The 22,053-nt window shown below is 34.3% G+C and overlaps 3 protein-coding genes across 4 annotated transcripts; all 3 read right to left on the reverse strand.

The window, feature by feature from the left end:
- Positions 1-28: 28 nt before the first annotated feature.
- Positions 29-9,967, reverse strand: LOC131603428 (beta-galactosidase 9). Its single transcript, XM_058875728.1, has 19 exons — positions 9,579-9,967; positions 9,054-9,149; positions 8,830-8,942; positions 7,924-7,990; positions 7,501-7,593; positions 6,812-6,955; positions 6,537-6,625; positions 6,094-6,199; positions 5,041-5,128; positions 4,792-4,913; positions 4,269-4,472; positions 3,866-4,101; positions 3,293-3,408; positions 2,366-2,463; positions 1,820-1,930; positions 1,429-1,536; positions 1,147-1,355; positions 533-881; positions 29-438 (listed from the first exon to the last, which is right to left on the reverse strand). The coding sequence occupies exons 1-19, from the start codon at positions 9,774-9,776 to the stop codon at positions 298-300; spliced, it is 2,688 nt and encodes an 895-aa protein (XP_058731711.1). The 5' UTR covers positions 9,777-9,967; the 3' UTR covers positions 29-297.
- Positions 9,968-13,709: 3,742 nt separating this feature from the next.
- LOC131603432 (chalcone synthase 1) lies at positions 13,710-17,721 on the reverse strand. The gene is made up of 2 exons (XM_058875733.1): positions 15,148-17,721; positions 13,710-15,043 (listed from the first exon to the last, which is right to left on the reverse strand). Exons 1-2 carry the CDS (start codon positions 15,323-15,325, stop codon positions 14,052-14,054), a joined length of 1,170 nt encoding a protein of 389 aa, XP_058731716.1. The 5' UTR covers positions 15,326-17,721; the 3' UTR covers positions 13,710-14,051.
- A 138-nt stretch (positions 17,722-17,859) lies between these two features.
- On the reverse strand, positions 17,860-19,745 carry LOC131603430 (uncharacterized). 2 transcript variants are annotated; one of them, XM_058875731.1, is made up of 2 exons: positions 19,541-19,745; positions 17,860-19,456 (listed from the first exon to the last, which is right to left on the reverse strand). In XM_058875731.1, the coding sequence occupies exon 2, from the start codon at positions 19,419-19,421 to the stop codon at positions 18,087-18,089; it is 1,335 nt and encodes a 444-aa protein (XP_058731714.1). In that variant the 5' UTR covers positions 19,422-19,456; positions 19,541-19,745; the 3' UTR covers positions 17,860-18,086. The 2 variants fall into 2 exon arrangements, with proteins under 2 accessions (XP_058731714.1, XP_058731715.1); XM_058875732.1 differs by having other exon boundaries at positions 19,606-19,719.
- Positions 19,746-22,053: the final 2,308 nt, after the last annotated feature.

The following is a 22,053-nucleotide window of genomic DNA, read 5'->3' on the forward strand; positions in this document are numbered from 1 at the left end:
ATAAATGATGAAAAATTTCAGTTGAATATTGATATATAGTAACACATTTTTTATTGAATACCACCATATTCATAAATTTCCTGAATACCAAAATATTTATTTATATAACTTAAAAGTCTTTCAAGTAAGAAGACTTTTTTCCGTATAGAAACTTCTGATATACATCCAACCAAGTATCTTTTTATACAATCAACCAGTAACACAAACAAGAGATATTTTGGATTATAGTACATGGCTAGGTTTGTCTGTGTATGTACACGGCTCATACAAATCCCATTTTAGAGGTTCTTTACAGCTTCAAAGTTGAAAGGAACCATTAGTGGACGGTGATGTGCATCTTGCTTCCACTGACAACGTTTTCGCAACATCCTCGCAGGGGTCATCTCCAAATACATCACTTGAGATTTTAATGGAGCAGCTCCTTTCCCCCAGACAAGCCTTCAAAATGTAAAAAGTATATTTAGAGGGTCTAAAACCAAAAAGAGTTAGGAAATATTTAACTTTGGCACTGTTTTTTCGGAGTTTTTTTTACCTTGGAAACAATAGGCGTTGAACTGGGTGCATGACAGTTCCCTCTAGAAAAACTCTGGCAACTACCTTCAGGAGTTCCGAAGCTAGCAAATGTTATGGAGGAGATTATGTGTCCATCTCGACAGCGCAACTGCATTTCAGGTATCATATCATTTGAAGAAACTTCTCGACCAATGAGACTCGCATTCACCAACTTGTGCAAAGGTGGATTATGGGATTCCGTCACTTGAGCACAAACTATACTGGCTGAATGTAACTTGACAGAAATCCCAAAAGGATTTCCTCCAGTTTCCTCCAAGATAACAAGGAAATTGTTGGATGCTTTCAACCATGATCGTGGTACATGGTACCTGAGATTGATCAATGTCTCAAATTTAAGGAATGTTGTAGCCTTGAGAATTTACTACTTTAGTAATTACAAGATTATCAGGAGTATTTGTTAGAATAATTTAGAATTATTCAGTATTCTAGTATAACATTGGAATTTGGATCTAAAGGTAAAATGTAGATGAATGGGAAATAAACTTTACCTTGAATGGCTTTTCATAATTTGTTCATAAAATGTTTTGCATTCAGATGAAACCAATATTTTTTGCTACTTTTAAGACTACTTACAAGGTTTGAGTTGGTTTTCCACAATTAGTTAAGCACTTGTCGGAATCGTAAGCCCCACGATAATCACAGCCTCGTTCGCATCCACTTTTTGGGGAAACCCGAGTCCAGTATCTTCCAATATGATGACCATTCACCCAAACTTGACCTTTCCCCATACTTCCAAAGTCAAGAGCAACGGGATCATTACCACCAGGAACATCAAAGTATGTCTGCTTGATTTAATAGACAATTAGCATACCACAGTTTTTATAGATATACAACACTTCAACAGCTTGAAATTACCTTATACCATGTAAACGTGGATGGAGGGGCACCAGGAGTCAACTCTACCCATTCTGCATTTTCATTCTCTTCATTGTAATATTTTAAAAACTCACCTTGAAGCCCAACCTAGGATAAAAATAATATACTAGAGTTGGTATTTTAAAACTACTTGGACCTAAGAAAGGTGTAAAATGAAAAATCCCACAAGAATTTGATAGCACAAGGATGAAAATTATAAAACAAGTAAATTAACTTGGAACAAAGATAATGTAACCATGATGTAACAAGCAAACACACCACTAGTGCAGCATTTCTCATCCAATAATGTGTTATTTATCACCAAACTTTATCATTTATAAAGGTTAATGCATCAGAAGAAATGAAAATCAGTATCACATAATATACAAACCTGGTAGGTCCATAATGATTTTAAAAGATCTATATGCCCATTTTCAAATCCAGTGATCTTGACTGTACCTCTTATGCCCGCTCCATCTTTCTCAATGAAGGCACCATAATTCTGTAACATTATTCGATTAGTGTGGAATATATGTAAAGCAAGTAAACACTATTTCTCAGATGTTAGATAGAAGAGTAAGTTGAAGACAGTAGAGAAAGAAGGCAAAAGACATACAGGTGGAAAGGAATATGATATGCATATTTATCTGTACATATTGGACAATCCATACATACCCATTGGATAATGTTTTAACAGACAACTAAGCTAACGTGTATATATCTATTACTAATTTACATTGGTGACAACAAAATCAAGAATTACTTTGCACTCCATGAATCTAAATAAACATGACAATTCAATGATTGGATCGGGAAAAAAAGTATTTCATGTATTTATACAAATTCAAGTGTACAAATTATGAAATGTTGCACCATATTCAGTTAATATTACACGACAAACTTACACACAAGTTAAAAAAACTGTAGATATTTTCACCTGCAAGCCTACTGTTTGAGATAACAGTGTTAAATTATTGTAGCCTGGTTGTAATTGAAGAGTCTGGACCACCTTGACCCAATGGCCAACAAAAGTACCTTCACTTGGAAAGAAATTGAATTACATGAATATATAGAAATATAGAACATAAAGATTATACCTCTAAAGCATAACAGTTATGATATAACTAATGCTTCCATTTGGGGGGGAATGTACTCACTGTGCTTCACAACATAAACCTCCGTATTCTCTTATTACAACATGTCAACTAAAATCATCGAAATGAATGAATATTTTTAAAAATCCATTCAAAATAAAATTTATAGTAAAATCTTATTAAAGAAATTAGAATACACCAATTACGCTTCACTGACACGGTTCATTGAAAGTGAGAGATGCATATAACAATATATGTAGAAGTAATCAAAAACACAAGCTGAAAGACAAGGAGGAAATGAAATACATACATTCCAAAATTTAAGCAATAGTTATCTCAAACCCAATTGGTGAGAGGCAAAGAAAAGAAAAGAAGTGCATTTAAAATGTAAGTAGATTTAGCAGGAGAGTTTACAGGACTTTCTCGTCAGTTAATTTAGTAGCACACTCAGTTATTAGCAGACTAGTTGGTAATTAGTTGTTAGTTATAGTTATGCTACTTTGAAGTTTGAGCAGCTTGTCTCAGTATCGATAGTACAGTTTATCTATTCAGTATAGGAATCAATCAATATCAGACTCAACCTCAAATTTTTACAAGAATAAAATTCTTTTTCATTTTCTTTCTTCTCTAGATTCAATAAAGAGTCTTGCAAGGGAAACTACACAACAAAGTGCATTATTCAGAATAGAACTTCCCGTTAATTTAAGGAATAGAAAAAAAATACTCATCTTCATATAAAACATATGTTCAGTACCATGATATTTAATTACCTACAAGTTGACCATTGACAAATACACGCAGTATATCACGAACACTGTCTATAGTAAGTTTTGGATGAGCAGAATTTTCCTTCCAAAACAAGATATCACCAGCTGAAACATATATTCTGCATTTTGTACAGAAATTAATGGAATCAGAAAACAATTGAATTATTATTTGATCAAATTCTAAAAGGAAAAAAATCGATTGCCATTTTATGGAATTCAGAACATGGTTTCTTCCAGGAAACCCCTTGGGCAGATAAACAAAGATGAGTGCTCTTCAGTTTTGGAGTCATTTTATGCATCTTATATCTTTTATTCTTAATTTTGTAAGGATGAAACATGAATATCTCGTTCTCCATATTTAGGAAATTTGGTTGTTAACATGGCAAGAAAGCTTCTAAGACCAAGTTGTTACTTAAGAGTCTAACCTATGTTGCCCCCATCTTAATATAAAGGTTGAATTTAAGCAGGAAGCATATATTCACACATAAGTCAGGAAGTAACAGTAAAACAAACTGTACGATATGCTTTGTAATGAAAATGATACCCATAGAAGAGTACTCAGGAGTGCATAATCACCTGGTTGAATACCAAAGATAGTCAGATTGGTCTTTTGTTACATTTAAGTGCTCCCATATATCTTCTGCAGTGAAACTGCTCTTACTCCATATATTTATTGGCTCTTTTGTAGTCATCCATGACTTGGAGATATTGGAGATGCTATTGCGGTGTACAAATTGTTGGGCTGGCAAAAAAATGGATGCAAATGGCAGCAAATCAGACCCTACAAGTTTGACTGAAGTTTGTGCTCCAACCTTGCATATTTTAAGAAGAAAGTTTTAGACAATCACAATATAAAATTGCTGGAGATCCCACATTGACTAGTGATATGATATGGCTAATTATTGGTTACAAGGAGCAGAAACCTTCACCGCATGGGCTAAGTTTAGGGTTAGAATTAGTTATCCCTTGTATAACTAACCTTAGCAGTATTGAAAGCCACATTCCTGCAATCTGGCAATATGCTCACAGACCATGGTGGTATAATGTATGTTTGACCGTGAAAGGTCACAGCTGCTGCTTTATGTTCATCAATGTTGGCAAGAAACGCTGAGCATTTGCTAGAGATTTGAGACAGAGACAAGTTTAATCCTTCAGTGCGGACATCTGCTTGGTATACATGTGCCTGAAATTGATATACAAGTTTTTCAGCAAAAAGAAAACTTCAGCCGTTTATCTAGTAGGATTAGCTTCTTAGTTCTTATTTAGAGTATTTTACACTATTTTATTATCTCTTAATATTAGTTTCCATATTTCTTTGTAAACATTATGATTCGTATTCCTATTTAGTCAGGGTTTGAAATATTATGAATGTGGATTAGTACTTAGTCTTGTCTCAAATTATAATCATCAATCATATTAAGTTATATTCATAATTCAAAGTCATCATTTCCCACCACTATTCCCTTTTTATTAAATAATAACTATTCAGCCATGGCTCAAACCTCCTGCTTTGGACCAAGTTTTATATATGTTGGTGAGTCAGCAGCCACTAAAGCAGGCTCACAGAGCTTTAAAGCAGCATGTAGATCTTTCAAGTGACCCCATTTTGGTTCATTCAGCAGACCTAGTAAAAAAACAAGGTTAATCAGTTGATTGTCATCAACCATGTCAACACTCAACAGTTATATAACTCCCCACATTAGCTAACATTTCAACTACACAGTAAATTCCTTTGTTTTTCTTTTACGTACCATACTCATCGATTGGAGCATCATAATCATAACTTGTAATTTGCAAGGGTCCCCCTGCAGTGCGGCCAAAATTTGTTCCACCATAATACTGTAAAACATAAAAAGGTCTGTCAAGATGCAGGCCACACATAACTCATATATCCATAAAAACTAAATTATAAAATGGACATAGATAAACCCAGTATATCTCAAATGAATATCTCAAATGAAACACGGTGTTCAAAGATGTCACTACACTGTACATTATCTCTACATGGTATTCATCCAGTGCGTCCTCTATTTTTTTTTGCTTATCCAAATCTATTTTTTTCAAGCCCCGGAAGAATAAAGATAGACACTATCCAGAATTCAAGTTTTGATATGCTTTAATTCAGCTTTTTCAGTTTTGAAGAGCACATTTTTTTGCTTATGTCTCTAATCTGGGTAACGGGCTTTCAAATTTTCAGTTTCACTGTGATATTTAATAAAAAGGGTTATATATGTTTTTTCTCATACAAAATTAGTGATTTCTGATTTTGATCCATATTTAATTTTTATTTATTTTTAGTTCTTAAAAAAAGAAAAATGGTGTTTTTAGGCCGCGGGGTGATAGAATACAAACACACTATTTCTATTTATATAGACTAAAAAGAATAAAATTAAAATAGAAATCAATATTAAAATTTGTCAATTTTATAGGAACCAAAAAATTGTTTAATCTTAATAAAGAACAAGTGATAAAAGAAACACAATGTAGTAAATCTCTCTAATACAAATATTGGACAAGAATTCTCCATTAGATAACTAATGGCTATTTAGCTTGGCACGGTACAAAAAATCTTGTCAAGTTGCTACCATGGTGGCGCCATGTCATTATGGCATGGCAGATTGTGCCCGCTGCCACAGGCCACAGCGTTTATTACACTCACCACAGGTAGCAAAGCCATGTTTATATGAAGGATTTTGGCTAGCCATCATAATCTGCCATTTGACATTTATGAGAACACTGACAAAGAAGCCACAAATGAGCTTTTAGTCTAAAATCCAAATAAAACTTTTACTCAACTATCATACCATATAATAATTTTGAAGGCTTCCTCCACGCTGGAAAAAACGTGCAACTGCAAATGCAAGGTCTTCAACAGGTCTGTGAGGCAATCTTTCACCCCATTGTGTATACCTTCAAAAATCAATGGGAAGCAATGAAAATATTCATCACAACAAAGCCAAATAAGTTGTGAGCACAATGCTAGAACATGACACAGCAGCAGCAAGCCGCGTAAAATGTTACAGTGGCAGATACTATGGCAAAGAAAGCATAGTAAAACTTCAATTTCTGAATTTCGTAAAGCGATAGTAATAGACATGGTTAAATCTAGGGTTTCCTGAAAGAGGTAATAGTGAATATTGGAGGCTACTACACTAATGCAATCTGCAACAGCAGTTGCTACAGCCACTATTGACAACCACCTGTCACATTAAAAGACAATTCTCTTGAAGGATGAGTATGTTCATACCATCCATCCCAGTTCTCCGTCCAAAAAGTTGGTTTGTTACGAGAGTTTGGTTTAAATCCATCACAGTAGTATGCATTGCATGTATCAATCTGTGGACAACAATATTATCTATTTAACAAACCAATTTAATCATCAGTTATTCTAGATAGGAAATATTTTAACTATGTTTCCCTTTTTCTTATTTTTTTATAATAAAAAAGAGAGAACTGAACATATTTATTTTTTATAAGAGGTAAATCACATTTTGTTCAATAATGAAACGGGATATAATTTACAATCTCATATGGAGCATCAGTTTGCCTGCACATGACCCACGGAACACCAGCACCAAGACTTAGAGCCATGTTAGCCGCCCATTTAATGTACTCTTTGCCTCCATTGCCATAAGAGCTTTCAATGTTCCCGTATTCATTCTCAATCTGATAAAATTCAATCACACACCTTGTTAAACACTACATTCTACAAAGGGAAGCATCAAGTTTAACACTTGCACGTGCTAATTCCATGACAGCAGAATAAAGAATAATAAAAAACTACCCAACGTAAATTGGGTTTATATTCAGAATACAGTATCAAGTATATAACAAGAATCGATAATTAAAACCTAGCATACAATATCTATTAATATATCAATTATGGAGGAACCTTCGCTAACGATTCAGAAAGTCACACATATATACATATCACCTACTTAGGTGGCCATCAGAAACAGAGTAGCAAATTAGAAGAAAAGTCCAGAGAGTGTGATTTATCCACAATCAGGTAAAAGGTCACTCCAACCAGAAGTAAGGCTTATCTGAGTAGAGAAGCACAGGTGCAATAAGGTAAACAAGAGTCTATAGACAGTTTTCATTTTTAGTGCCTATACTAGATACCCCAATAAGACTATGAATATCATTCAAGTTATGAAAAAAATAAAATAAAATAATCAGCGTAAAACCCAAACTCCATACTCTCTTTTAACCTGCAACAAAATTATAGGTCCTCCTTGCCAAGAAAACAACTTTTCCTCTCTCATAAGATCCACCACCTTTGAAACAAACCGCTTCATCTCCACCTAGATTTTGAAAACAACAAAGTTGATCAAAACCATGTTATGGCAATTCTTTCCAAGTCCAATAAAAAGAAGAACATCCTCTGAAAATATTGAGTACAAAGGACAATTTACACACAGCTGTTCAATGTCCTGTGTGATGTTATCAATTGATGAGTTCAAACCAAAAAAAAGAACTTGCGTAGTCAATCATAATCTAAAACTTGGACGGAATAACAAGAATGTTCATTGACCACAGACACAAAAGGAGAAACAAATAAAAAGCTATATGTCAAAATAAATAAATAAATAAATAAATAAAAGAAACCAGTACCAACCAAGCAAGCATTCTACCTTGAAAGGTTCATTATTTGTTCGAAATTCAATACCAGGGATATCACGCAACCACACCGGGAAACCACTGCAAACATAGCTCCCAAGTCAATAAATAACTTTTGAAAATTTTTAATATATTTTGTAGAAAATTAAGCATTTCTACAGAGAAATAAGCAAACTACGGATAAGATAACCTTAAGAGTTGAAAAAATTAAACAACTAAAACATAAGCAAAACAAAAGGAACAGATGAAAACAGGAGTACATCGGGATGCCAAATCTTAAAATCATAGGCATATTTTCTAAATAAAGAAATAAGATAGATCTAAAACTACAACTATTGATCACATGAAATAGCTTCTAGTTTATGGTTCCATCAAAGTACCATTTACATTAACAGTTTTGTACAATGTTTGTGCATATTTTTTTTAATACAAAGCAGGAATTACTTTGATTTCAGTTTTATTTTTAAAAAAAGAACTTTCAGAATACAGCTACTTTAATCCTTTGTTTATGAATAAACTTAAAACTGATTCTCATAACTAAAAGAAATTATGGCAGACCATTAGAAAGTTGCAGTTGAAATCACAACTCTTAAAGTTAAACAAGGTGAGATGATTACACAAGTTAATGTACAACTTGCACAATTCGTTGTGCTCATGTATTGATATATATAGTTCCTAAAACTTGACCTAAATCCATTTTATTTTGTTTTCCATAAAGTTGGAATTATTTCTGTGTACTTTAACACTTCTTTTCATCAATAATTTATAGTCTATGACTAAAAAGTTGACTCCCTTTCAATTTGACATTCATAAATGAACAAAACAAAGAAATTGGAAATGTCAATTTTTTTTTTTATGAATGGAAATGTAAAATTTAGGCAGTAAGAAATTATAAGATAATTATGAGTAAAGGAAGAGACCCGAAGTTCCACTCAGCACATGCATAAGGGCCTATACGGAGAAAGAAATAGAGTCCATTGGATGCAACTAGCTTTGCAAACTTCACAAGATCATATCTCCCTTCAAAATTATACTGCACATTCAAGCATATAAAAATAATAATAATAATAATAAATAAATATCAAACATTCAGTCGAAGCAAGAAGATAAGGCTATCCGCCAAGATATGAAAATAAATTTTTACCTGTCCTCTAACAGGCTCATGTCCATTCCAAAAAACATAAGTTTCAATTACATCTGCTCCACCTTCCTTGGTCTTTGCAATCAAATCAGGCCACATCTAATATTACATAAAACACATAAAATCAAATTCCAGAAACTAAACATCACAAACTTGATAATATTCATAACATAAACACAATAAATTGCCAGCTAAAGACACGTAGTGGTTTTTATACTGTATTTCCATCACTTAGGTTTTAAAGGCTCTTATATTAAATCACAAACCAACTGCAATTGTAACAAATCCACGGTAGACAGAATGAGCACTTATAAGCACTCAATTAAGCACTTATAACAAACCTAAAATGTATAGACTAGGTCAAACAAATCATCCCTAACAATTACTATTTCATTGATAGGTCAAATTAGAATAAACAACTCAATTAAGCACTTATAGGATAAATACTTATCATATAAGTGCTTCTCTATAAGCTATTTCTACAATTCAAAACAGCTTATAGGCAAGTCATGAGTTTTAAATGGAGACCTCGGGAGTGGAGCGGGGATAGTGAATGCCGGCGGAGATAAGAAAGCGACGGTGACCGTCGAGGATGAGAGCCCGATGATCGTAACTAACATTGAACGGTTTGAACCACTCCGATGCTACAAGCGTAATCGACGATACGAAAACACAAACACAAAGCCATGCGAATACTCTTCCTCTTCCTCCTCCTAACGATAACATCTTTGATATGAATTCAATTTTGGAAGTTGCAATTAACAGTGATTTAGTTCTACTTGTACTGAATTGCTTCAATTTGCATTTTCAACCAACCGCTTAATTTTTAAGTTTACAATCAAATTAACCAAAACTTCACTCTACCGTTTCTTCTTGTTTTTTTTTTTTTTTCTCTTATTTTGTTCTTACTATTCAAGACAAAACGATAAACAAGAACTCTTATTTTATTTTTGGTACACACTTTATTTATTATTCTTTCCTATGTTATTTTTTTAACTTACACCAAATGGTACTAATATCTAATGAGTGGTGTGTGTATATGCCAAATCATGAAGATAATTTAAATTATTAAATATATTTTTGTCTCCTATTTTAGTTTTGACCACTTTTAAAATTCAGGGACTCTACCATTTAACTATTTCGATCATTTTCTTGCAATTAAATTTTTTAGATGTCCAAGTGATGAAGTATTGATGAATATGATAAAATAAGATATTTATAACTTATTAGTTAAATATTTGTTTTCCTTTATTTTTATCTCGATTCAGTTATATCTCTTAACTTTTTAAATTGAAATCATTTTAATCATGTCAATTATATTAATTTAGGTAGACATATCAACAAAACCCATATTCGCAGGTACACCCATTAAAATTTGTCTCGAAGTCGACGGAAAAAATCCATTTTAATTAAATTTGAGCTTGAATTTCGGTTTTCCCTGATAACAAGAGATGGTAACAAGTCGAGTAATAGGGACACTCGAACCCACCTCATTTAATTCATTATGTATACTATTATTTATTTTTGAAAATTTACAATATTAATAATAAATATTAAATATGTGGTTAATGTTTTAATAATTTATTTTTTATTTATTATTTAAAATATTTCAATTATGAATTTTTTTAAAATTTTTTATTTTATTATTTATAATGTAATTTGATTTTAAAAAAAATAAATATTTTTATTAAAAAATTTAATTTTATTAAATAGATGGTGTCAGAGCGAGGATACCCGAACCCATTTGAAACGGATTTGAATTTTAATTTTTCATTCCCGTTTGAGTTTGAGGTGGAGAACGAAATTTTTAAGAGATTCGGATTTGAATTTTGGGAGGTAAAAACTGTCTAATCTAAGTGAACTAAAAAAAATTCAATTAAGTCCTTCAAATAGAAGTCACGTTAATTTTTTCGGTCACTTCTATTAGTGAAAGTATGTAGTTTAAATCAATTTTTTAATCAATTTTTTTTACTAGATTTGGACACTAAATTTCTTTTTCTAAATTTTGATTATTGTTAGTTCGAATTGATTACCGTATATTTTTTCCATCACAAATGGTATGACTCTTGCCATAACCATTTGGAACATACATCATAATAGTACATTTATCCCTCAATTTAACATCATTAATCATTGATTCCACAAATTTCTTATTAGAACAAATTCAATTTATCTTCCAAAATAAGCAGAACCCTAATAGATGTGGAGTTAGAACTATGGAAGAAGACTCGTTGTACCCTTTCTACCATAGAATTTAATACGAAGACCTACTGTGTTAAATTTTCATGGATTTAGTTTCTGTAAGTTTATGTGTTTAGTGAAAAACACTAATTCAAGTGTTGTAAAATGTGGAGCTGTTACCGATTACAGCGGTGAGAAAAAGACAAAATAGCTAAAAATAAGTAACTTTGTCAAGGGTGTAACTGATTACATATTCGTTGTAACCGATTACATATTCCTTGTAACCGGTTACCATTGTTATGTCTTTTAAGTTTGCAAACAGTTGTAACCAGTTACATATTTTGCATCACCGATTACAAGCAGACAAATGTCAGTTTTTGCTTTGATACTTGTATCTCAATCTATTATAACTTTTGTATAAAAACCTAAGGGGTATCACAATCATTGTTAATACAAATGTGAATGAGAAATCTCACCTTCAATTATACTCTCTCTAATTTTCTCTCTCTCCCTCTCCACATTTAATTACTCCATTTTTACCAACCTTATAATTCTAAGTTCTAACATTTGCTATCAAGAGTCTGGTTCAATCCACCAAACACCTAGTGTGCAACATGAATTTTGTCTCCATTGAAAGAATCTCTGCAAACCTACACATCCTTGATACGAAGAATTACGACAAATGGTGCAAGCAAATAAAAGTGTTATTTTTATTAAGGTGTTCTTGAAGTGATCAAGAACAGTGTGAATTCTCTTGTCGAAAGTGCAACAGATACACAACGAGCTACACATAAGGAAGAAAAGAAGAAAGATTTTGAGGCACTCTTTTTAATCCTTCAATGTGTTGATACGAATAATTTCGAAAAATTCGATGATTGTGAATCTTCGAAGCAAGTGTGAGAAATCCTTGAGAAAGCATACGCAGGGGCTGGCAAGGCGAAGGTTGTGAGGTTACAAACACACAAACTTCAACTTGAGTTAATTCAAATGGAGGAGAAGAGACATTCAACGATTTCGTGATGAGAATTACTCGGTTGGTGAATCAAGTAAAAGCATCGGGAGAAACTATTACAGAGCAGTATGTTGTCGCGAAGATCTTGCGTTCTTTGACGTCATGACTTGATAACATAGTCGTTACAATTGAGGAATAAAAGGATCTTAGGACGATGAGCAAAAAGGAGCTACAAAGCTCTCTTGAGTCTCGTGAGCAAAGAATGGAGGAGAGAAATAGTGATAAGGTAAAGGTGGACATCGCTTTGGAAGCCCGTTTCAGTGAGAAAGACAAAGTCGAAACGTTTTCACCAGTATCAAAGATTTCAACAGTTCGAGTTTTACTTGCTTTTGCTGCAATTCATAAATGACATTTACATCAATTAGATGTAAACAATGTCTTTCTTCACAAAGATTTCCATGAAGTCGTGTATATAAGACACCACAAGGCTTCTCACCTCCTAAACCAGGTCAGGTGTGCACACTCCTCAAGTGCCTTTATAGCTTGAAACAAGCAGACAACCAATGGTTTGAAAAATTAACTACGTTTCTTCATACAAAAGGTTTTTTCCATGTTCATGCTGATCATACACTTTTCATTAAGTCCACATCCACTTCGTTCACACCTCTTCTTGTTTAAGTCGATAACATAATCCTTGCAGGTACATCTTTACTCGTGTATGAAGATTTAAAACAAGCATTCGATAACACCTTTCATATCAAAGATCTTGGACAGTTGAAATTTTTTCTTGGACTCGAAGTAGCACGTTCTTCCAAAGGCATTACTTTGTGTCAAAGAAAAAATATTGCCTGGACAGTTAAAGTTTAAGGCATAGTCATGACATGCATGTGATGCATGTATTTATCTGTTATTTTGTTTGTTAGAGAGTATGTTATCATTGCTGATGTGCCATAACTAACTTGTTAAGCTGCTATTCATATATATAAATAGTTTTGGTGTAACTGTTTTCATTCTCTAATCAATCAATGAGAAAGTTCCATCTTCTTCTTCATTCTTCTATCATCTTCTTTCTCTCTATGCACGCTTGAGATTGCTTTGACCATCAACAAATCTGAATTTTTCTTCATAAAAAGAACATGACGCATACGCTTCTCCTAGCTATGAGAATTATTATCTCCTTCCGATTGCGTCGTTACACAGATTGTTTTATGGATTTTTTTTATGGACGAATGGAATAAGGATGCAATGATGCATCTACATTGAAATTTCTTTCATTTTTGTTGTTGTTTTTTAGAGCCATCCTTGAACCAAACCTGATTTATGATATCATATGTGCAATAGCATCTAAACACATTGCAAGAAATGAATGTGTGATGAAACTGATCCTCATTAAACTTGAAATGAATCTGTTACAGCTACTTCTAGTAGCATGAGTCATCCAATTTACCATGTCAGCTCATAGTGCGCGTCGAAAAGATAAAACTTTAAAAAAAAAACTCAACCAATTTGTTAAATATAATAACTTGTTGCGCAAGTTATCTATGCTAGAGATAAATGCTTGAGTTTTGTCACTAATTGCTTTCTCCTATTCATAACAGGCTCAGAAGTTCTGGAAAAAAATATCTATTACTATTAGAGAGAAACTCAACAAAGTTTAATGAATTTATAATTTCCGTGACAATTTGGTCCAATCAAAAAACCAATCAGTTTCTTCCCTTCCATAGCATCATGCTCTTTTGCAATTGTTGTAATACACTAATACACATTCTTGTTTATTGGTGTAAAAAAACATTAAAAATCAAAGGGAAAAATACATTTATTCAATCATATATATTTAAGAATAACTAAAAATAAAAGGATTTGCAACCTCAAAGAGCAACACTGCGAAGCACAACGGTCTCAACGGTAAGTCCTGGACCAAAACCAAACAACACGCCCCACTCAAGCCCTTCACCAGTTGTGTCGAGTCCATTTTCTTTCGACTTCTTCCTCATTTCATCTAAAATGAATAACACACACGCACTTGACATGTTTCCGTACTCACTTAGCACATGTCGAGTGGCTTCCAATTTTTCAGGCTTTAAGCCTAACTTGTCCTCGACTTGGTCAAGAATCGCTGGTCCACCCGGGTGAGCAATCCAAAAGATTGAGTTATAATCAGATATACCTAAAGGTTTAAAGGCTTCAACTAACGCCTTTTCAATATTCTTCGAGATGAGTCCAGGAACATCTTTCAAAAGATGAAATGTTAGTCCGACCTCACGAAGATGACCATCAATAGCTCCTTCGCTATCTGGAAGAATTGTTTGCGCCGTCCACACCAACTCAAACAAAGGTCTCTCAACATCAGGTAACGGATCCGAACCAACAATCACAGCAGCAGCACCATCTCCAAACAAGGCCTGTCCCACAAGACTATCAAGATGTGTTTCATTAGGACCACGAAATGTAACCGCAGTGATCTCCGAGCAAACCACAAGCACGCGAGCACCTTTATTATTTTCAGCCAAATCTTTCGCCAAACGAAGAACCGTACCACCAGCAAAACACCCTTGTTGGTACATCATATAACGCTTCACCGAGGGACGGAGCCCGAGCAGTTTTGTAAGCTGATAATCAGCACCAGGCATATCCACTCCACTAGTAGTGCAAAAGATGAGGTGAGTGATCTTGGACTTCGGTTGACCCCATTCCTTAATAGCCTTTGTTGCTGCTTCTTTTCCCAACTTTGGTACCTCTACAACCACCATGTCTTGTCTTGCATCCAATGATGGTGCCATATAAGCACAAACATTCGGATTTTCCTTCAAAATCTCCTCTGTCAAATACATATATCGCTTCTTAATCATTGATTTTTCACCTGAAATATATATTCAAGATAATTAAATATTATTCTAACAGTTATTGATCATTGATATATAAAAAGCAAAAAACTGAAAAGAATATTATATATTAATATCTTACACATGCGTCTGAATTTTTGCTTGAGTTCCGTCTTGTCCTCGCTGTTGGTAACACGAAAGTAGTAATCGGGGTATGTACTCTGATCGACGCAATTGGGAGGATTTGCAGTGCCGATTGCCAACACGGTGGCAGGGCCTTGAGCACGTTGTGCCTTACGGATCTCATCAACACTTACCATCTTTGACAGAAAATGGATCAAAATGCTGAAAAAACAAAGCTTAACTGAGAAAGAAATAAAGGGTTAAAAGATGATATAATGTGTTACAAATTGGTATCAATATATAGATGTTTGAAAGAGGGTAGGTATATGAATAATATTATGGTAATAATAATAATGATAATAAATTAGTAATATTGAGTGTTGTGAAGAAAGACACAAGACAATATTTAGTAGAAGGCTGCGCGTTCAAAAAAGAGTGGTGTCTGGTAAGACATTCATGACTGGTTTTTTCCATACCAACCTACAAGAGCCTACACAAAAACGTGTGCTTCTAAGAACCACAACATGATGAGGAAAAAACTATAACTGAATTTTGAGTTTACATTGAATGTGAGTTGAGTTTCACTTACATAAGTACTTTGAAAAAATTAACTTCTAGTTTCTGAAGTGATTTTCATGTGTAAAATTAAAATTGAACTTTACAGATTTTTTTTTTGTTACGTAAGACTCAATTTGCATTTTTTTTATTTGATAATACTCCATTTTTCAGTTTGATAAAGAAAAAAAATTGTTTTGTTAAATTGTTATATGAAAAGTTTATAGTTTGAAATTTGAAGTATTGAGATTTTCTAGAAGTTAACAAAAACAACTCATCGTTCGAAATATACATATCACCTTATTAAAACTCTAAATCAATTAGAAGTTACATATTCAAATTATGGTCAAACAATCTAAAAGAGAAGTATATATAAAAAATTTCTACATGATACTTAAGATTGGTTACGAGTCACATGACGTTCATGTAAGAAAAAAGTTAATCTTTAGTTTAATATAACTAAGCAAATGACTTCTTGACATTATCCAAATCAAATTACATTGATCGTCATCGCCGTCATCGTCATATTGTACGTCAGTAGATACCATTTAAGGATCCTGACACAGCTCACATCGAACTGGAAATAACATATTTGGATGAAGAACTTAGGTGACTTCCATATTACATGTAGAATAAAAGAAGTACCACATTTTATTCTAGTGTGTTTGTAAACTGCATTAGACTTAGTATCCACATTAAACTGCTTTACTATCATCATGTTCATGTGGCATAGATAGATATTATCAAGTACTTGTTTTATTGTCATACTTTCTGATTATAAATTGACAGGGTCTCAAGACGGGACAAAGGGACTTACAAGGAATATGTTATTGTTATAATAAAAATTTCCAATTACTTCTAAAAGATCAACATATCAATTATTATGTTAACCAAAAAAATATATATATACAAAATATATTGATTGTTATTTAAAAAACTAAAAATAAAAAACCAAAAAAATTTGAATGTATATAACAGAACACAACTATTAAGTAATAACAGGATACAACTAAGTCTATAAAGAACACAACTAATGGCAAAACACCAAAACTGTAACAGTAAACAACAACCTGCTTGAATCCAAATGAAACTCAAGATCAATTTGTAGGAAAATAAAGATAAAAGCAGATCTTCAGTGCCCTGCTGCAGCCGAGCCTAAACCTGTTTTTAACTTAACGACAACAAGTCGCTTAAAAAAATGGTATTGACTGTAACATCTAATTCTTGAGCATGTATTCAAAGAAGAAATCCCATAAGTTATTTGTGAAGTTATTTGCTTATGTAAAGCTAATCAAAGTTTACATGGAATGAAGATTCTATCTCTCTTTACCATTGTGATATAAACCAAATGTACAAAATGAATACATTAAATCATAAAATGAATATCAAGTAGCTTAAAAAAATGGTATCGACTGTAACATCTAATTCTTGAGCATGTATTCAAAGAAGAAATCCCATAAGTTATTGAGAAAAGGGGTCATGCACTGACAGTGTAAAATATTTTTACACTGTCAACCAATCACCACCATGTATCCAATTAAAACATTCTTTTATTTAAAAAAAACTTTAATGACATGGCATATTGACGATTCTCTATTGGTTGACAGTGTAAAACTATTTTACACTGTCAGTGCACTACCTTTTAACTCTAAGTTATTTGTGAAGTTATTTGCTTATGTAAAGCTAATCAAAGTTTACATGGAATGAAGATTCTATCTCTATTTACCATTGTGATATAAACCAAATGTACAAAATGAATACATTAAATCATAAAATGAATATCAAGTAGCTTAAGATTACATATGAGATTCCAAGATTACATGCACAAGCACAAGCAAACTTCACAAGAGTCAAAATTTAAGGAACTAAATGAAGGTGTAAACCCAGATACATCCCTCGATACCTTTTCTCCTGGTCCATGACACTGAAAACAAGCCCGTAACTAACCTATCCAATGATAGCGTGAAACAATAACAGAGAATTGATACAGCACTCTAGATTCTAGAATAGCATCTCCTGTTTCATTGACATTACAATGAGTTGGATTGCTATGCTTATCAAAGAACTGACAGAAAAAATTTCCTTCAGTTTAGGTGCATTGAATTACTGTGAGCTTGAATGGAAGCAGCTAAATAACATGTATTGGACAAAAAATGTGAGACCTTTACACCAACAGTTTCATTGTTCAATACAGAGGAACACAAGGAACATATTGCATTATTATTATTATATAGAAGATTAGTTACACTAATATAAACTGGACATAGTATACAACAATACCTATTTGAAGAGAGTACAGTAATGAATGCATTGAAGTTGAACAATATGTGCACTTTACGCCACTTCTGGTGGCGGAAATGTTTGTGGATACCTCGGCAAAGAAATACAAAAATGGCAGATACATCATCCATCAACAATGAATTGATCTTCTTGATTATCCCCTTCAACCCTAGTGTCTTCGTGAACAATACCATTTACATGATGCAAATTTTGCATCATTTGTGAAAGATAATGGTTGCTAGCACTAGTATGATCAGATAGGCCAGCAGGTTGGGCAGTCCACTGGGAGAATATACCGAGCAATTGGCTACTTAGATTCTGTTGCTCTTGAAGAATCCGAGTCTGCACCTGGCCCATTTCTTCTCGGTGCTGATTTAGCATGTCGTCGATCCTCTTCTTCCATTCTAGCCTCTTACAATTCATTCTCTCCTCCCGTTCCATCTCATGAATCAACTCTTCCTCTCTTCTTTTCCTTTCCTTCTCTTCATTTTCCTTCTCTATAGCTTCCCACTCAGACATCCTCTGCCTTCTCATGTTTTCCCTCTCTTTCTCCCTCTCCTCCCTCTCCTTTTCCCTTTCCTCAAATCTCTTCTCCCACTCACCTCGCAAATTTTCCCTCCTCTGTCTCTCGTGTTCTCTATCCACTTCGCGATGCTCAAATCGAACCTCCATTTCCCTCAAATGTCCCAACTGGTTAGCAAAAATCCTCCACATCTTCTTCTCCATCCTCTTCGCCACCTTCCTTTTCTTCTTCAAACTCGACCCTGTCACTTCACCTTCCTCATACACATAACCATTCTCCGCATCCTCTCTCGTCCGTCCATTCCCATTAAAATTCACCTCCCCTTCTTCCGCATCATACGCAAACCCTAATCCCATCACTTCATTATCAACTCCATCCATAGCAGCCGCAAAATCACCATCTCCATCCCCCGAGTGACCCATCTGCCCAAACTCAACCATATCCATTCCTTCATCCCCACCAGCAAGAAACCCATTTCCATGATCACGACCACCATTAGCTAACCCCATCAACTCACCATTCCCACCATGAACATGATCACCACCACCACCACCACCAACAAGCGCAACATCTCCAAAAACTTCCTTATACCTAAGAAAATTAGACCAATGAGTAACCCCCTCCATCCAATCAAACTCACTCCCATCACAATCCCCTCCCGAAAACTCCGGTTTCTTAATCTTCTGCTTCACCAGCAGATACTGATGCCTCATATTCTGCACCTTAGTAGAAACATCTTTCCAACTCCATTGCCAAGGATACACACCAGGATCACAAAGATGATGCACCGAATTCACATAACAAGCTATAGGTTTAAACTTCTTCTCGCGAGTTCTCATCTTCGAAAGCGAACCATCGGACACCATCTCGCCATACTTATCGATTAGGGTTTTCTCCTCTGCTTCGGTCCATTTCTTCCTTCTCGGAGGAATCATTGGCAACAAAACCCTAGTTCCTGAAGCACCAAAACCTGTTTCGATAACGATTCAGATTGCATCGAGAACAAAAGATCGTGAAATTCGGTTGAATTTTGTTTCTGAATCCTGAATTTTACCTAGCGATTGATGAATTGATCGATTCCTTCCGAAAATTGGAAAATTGAAGATGGCGTTGGATTACCTTGACGAAGCTTGAGTGATTTTCGAGTGTTGATTATGTGACGAAAACTATTGCAAATTTGCAAAGCTTAGATCGAAAATTTTCCAACCTTTTTTATTTTTCATTTTAGAACAAGGAACTAGTAAAATACCCGTTTAGTTAATTTACTTAAAGTCACCTTTATTTTACATTATCTACCACATCTGTTATACGAGAATATCTCATTATACTCCTTGTTACTCTAGGGCTTAGGTATATTGGAAATTTTCAATTTTATTAGATTCATATTCGAAAATATTTTTTTTTACAAAATTTGAATTTTTACAGAGATACATCTACGAAAAATATTTTGAATTAGTGTATTTTGAAAGAAATTGCAGATTATTTTAGTTCAGGGAATCTTCCGTAGGTACATCTACGGAACAACTTAGCACCAGAATTTTCCATAGATGTATCTACGGAAGTATCTGATATGTTTGAACCAGCATCATCACTCCCCCATTGTTACTTTTTTCTTCAACACTCACTCTTACCACCCTAAGAAATCCTACACCATCATTATCATTTTTCACTATAAAGCTTCAACTTTTTGGTGCAACAACTCAAAAGGAGCAAGAGAAGACAGAATTTCAGATAAACATTCATCTGGATTTGTTGCATTGCTCACATTATCAATCAAATTTTTGTAAAAAAATGTAACGTTGCTTCCGTAGGTACATCTACGGAACGTGTTGAAGATGAACATGTTTCGGAGGTGCATCTACGGAACGTGTGTGTGCTGTTTTTTCCAACATTCTTCTGATTTTGTGTTATTTGTGCTATTATTTATAAATAGGTATGGTGCACACCGAAAATATCTCAAGAGAATTAGTTCCTTCCACAATTGTTTCTCCAAATGTTGAAGGGGTAATCGTAAAGGCGATAGATATCGGCGGTGACTTTGATAACAAGCAAGAGTTTGATGATCATGAAAGCATGCTCACATGGATTCGTAGGAATGCAACTAACCTTGGTTATGGTGCGGTAATAGGAAGATCGGATAATGGTACGGCAAGAAGAAACGCGTTCGTAACAATGTTGTGCGAAATAAACGGGAAATATCATCCTCCTCTAAGGAAGTTTAAAAGAGACGACACGGGTACTAGAAAATACGAGTGTCCATTTAAAATTTGTGGTTACATAGTGGCTAGCAAGAAGTGGAGATTCAAGGTTATTTGTGGTTTGCATAACCATGACATGTGCGGAAAATTACAAGGTCATCCTAGTGTATGTCGGCTCAATCCGGAACAAAAGACATGTATTAATGACATGTCCTTGAATCTTGTCCAACCGAAAAACATACTTGTCATATTGAAACGAAAGGAACCCGACAACGTATCAAATATAAGGCAAGTGTATGTTTTTCACGGGCCGGGTTGAATTATATTTTTCACGAGCCCAAACTGTCGGTTCCGATAGCGCAAAACATGGTTGCACTATTACTATAACGTATGGTCTCCCGTGTGCTTGTTTTGTTGCTAAAAAGGTGAGACTAGGTGAGCCAATAAGAATGGATGGAGTTATCCCTCATTGGAAAATTCTTAGTTTTGATGATGATGGTTGCATCAAAGGAGAAAAATCGCATATGTCTATTACTTCTGAATTGGAAGCGATACAAGAGAGGTTTTCGAAGGCCGATAACAACATGAAACTTCACATTAAAGAACAATTGCGGAATGTTGGATATCTTGAAACAACTGACGTGAAACTTCCTTCTCAACCGGTTAAGACAAAGGGTGCTCCGAAGAAATTGAAGCCTACACTGAATGACAACTCGACTACACGGGCTCCTTCGTATTGTGAGCACGTCGATAAACTTTTTCCCGACCCACCGACTCCAAAATCTCAAAAATCTCAAACAAATTCAAACAAAGGAGCTCGCATAAGCAAACCGCCTCTGACACCTATTCCGCCGAAAATTCCAATCATCGAAGAGATGCCTATTACGGCGAAAATTTCATTCATCGACGAGATGCCAGTTTTTATGCACCCTTACATCGAGCGAATCGTCAATGTTGAAGGTGTGAAAAACACTAGAAAGGGGGGTTTGAGTAGGGTTTTTAACAAACAAAACTTTGATAAAAAATAACTCCCATCTTTAAACAACAAACTCTTTACTCTTGATAATAACTGTAAAATGCAAGAAGGAAATAACAATGTATGTTTATACTAGTTCACTTGAGAAACTCTCAAGCTAGTCTAGTCCATCCGCCAAGGTGATTTCGCCTCTCTCAATCAGGGTCTTAATCCACTATAACCAAACTGATTACAATTGTATGGGCTAACTGCCGATGACTAACACTGCACAAGCTATCCGCAAGTAACTAACAATGAGTGTAAATGTACAGAACATAAAAATCAAGGAAGATAAAAGTCTTCAATGGCCTCCAAAACCCTCAAAATCGTCACTTTAGTACTCCAAGTCATCAC

This window comes from Vicia villosa, linkage group LG5 (genome assembly GCF_029867415.1).
Source record: "Vicia villosa cultivar HV-30 ecotype Madison, WI linkage group LG5, Vvil1.0, whole genome shotgun sequence".
Classification (NCBI taxonomy): Eukaryota; Viridiplantae; Streptophyta; class Magnoliopsida; order Fabales; family Fabaceae; genus Vicia; species Vicia villosa.

Bases quoted from the DNA above. Each gene is read 5' to 3' on its own strand.
- LOC131603432 (XM_058875733.1), bottom strand. From the start codon at position 15,325: ATGGTAAGTGTTGATGAGATCCGTAAGGCACAACGTGCTCAAGGCCCT. The intron at 15,044-15,147 runs GTAAGATATTAA...TATATATTTCAG, and splicing joins GCAAAAATTCAGACGCATGT to GTGAAAAATCAATGATTAAG.
- LOC131603430 (XM_058875731.1), bottom strand. From the start codon at position 19,421: ATGATTCCTCCGAGAAGGAAGAAATGGACCGAAGCAGAGGAGAAAACC.
- LOC131603428 (XM_058875728.1), bottom strand. From the start codon at position 9,776: ATGTTATCGTTAGGAGGAGGAAGAGGAAGAGTATTCGCATGGCTTTGT. The intron at 7,991-8,829 runs GTCTCTTCCTTT...CTATGTTTGCAG, and splicing joins TGTGCTGAGTGGAACTTCGG to TGGTTTCCCGGTGTGGTTGC. The intron at 439-532 runs GTAAAAAAAACT...TACATTTTGAAG, and splicing joins CAACGCCTATTGTTTCCAAG to GCTTGTCTGGGGGAAAGGAG.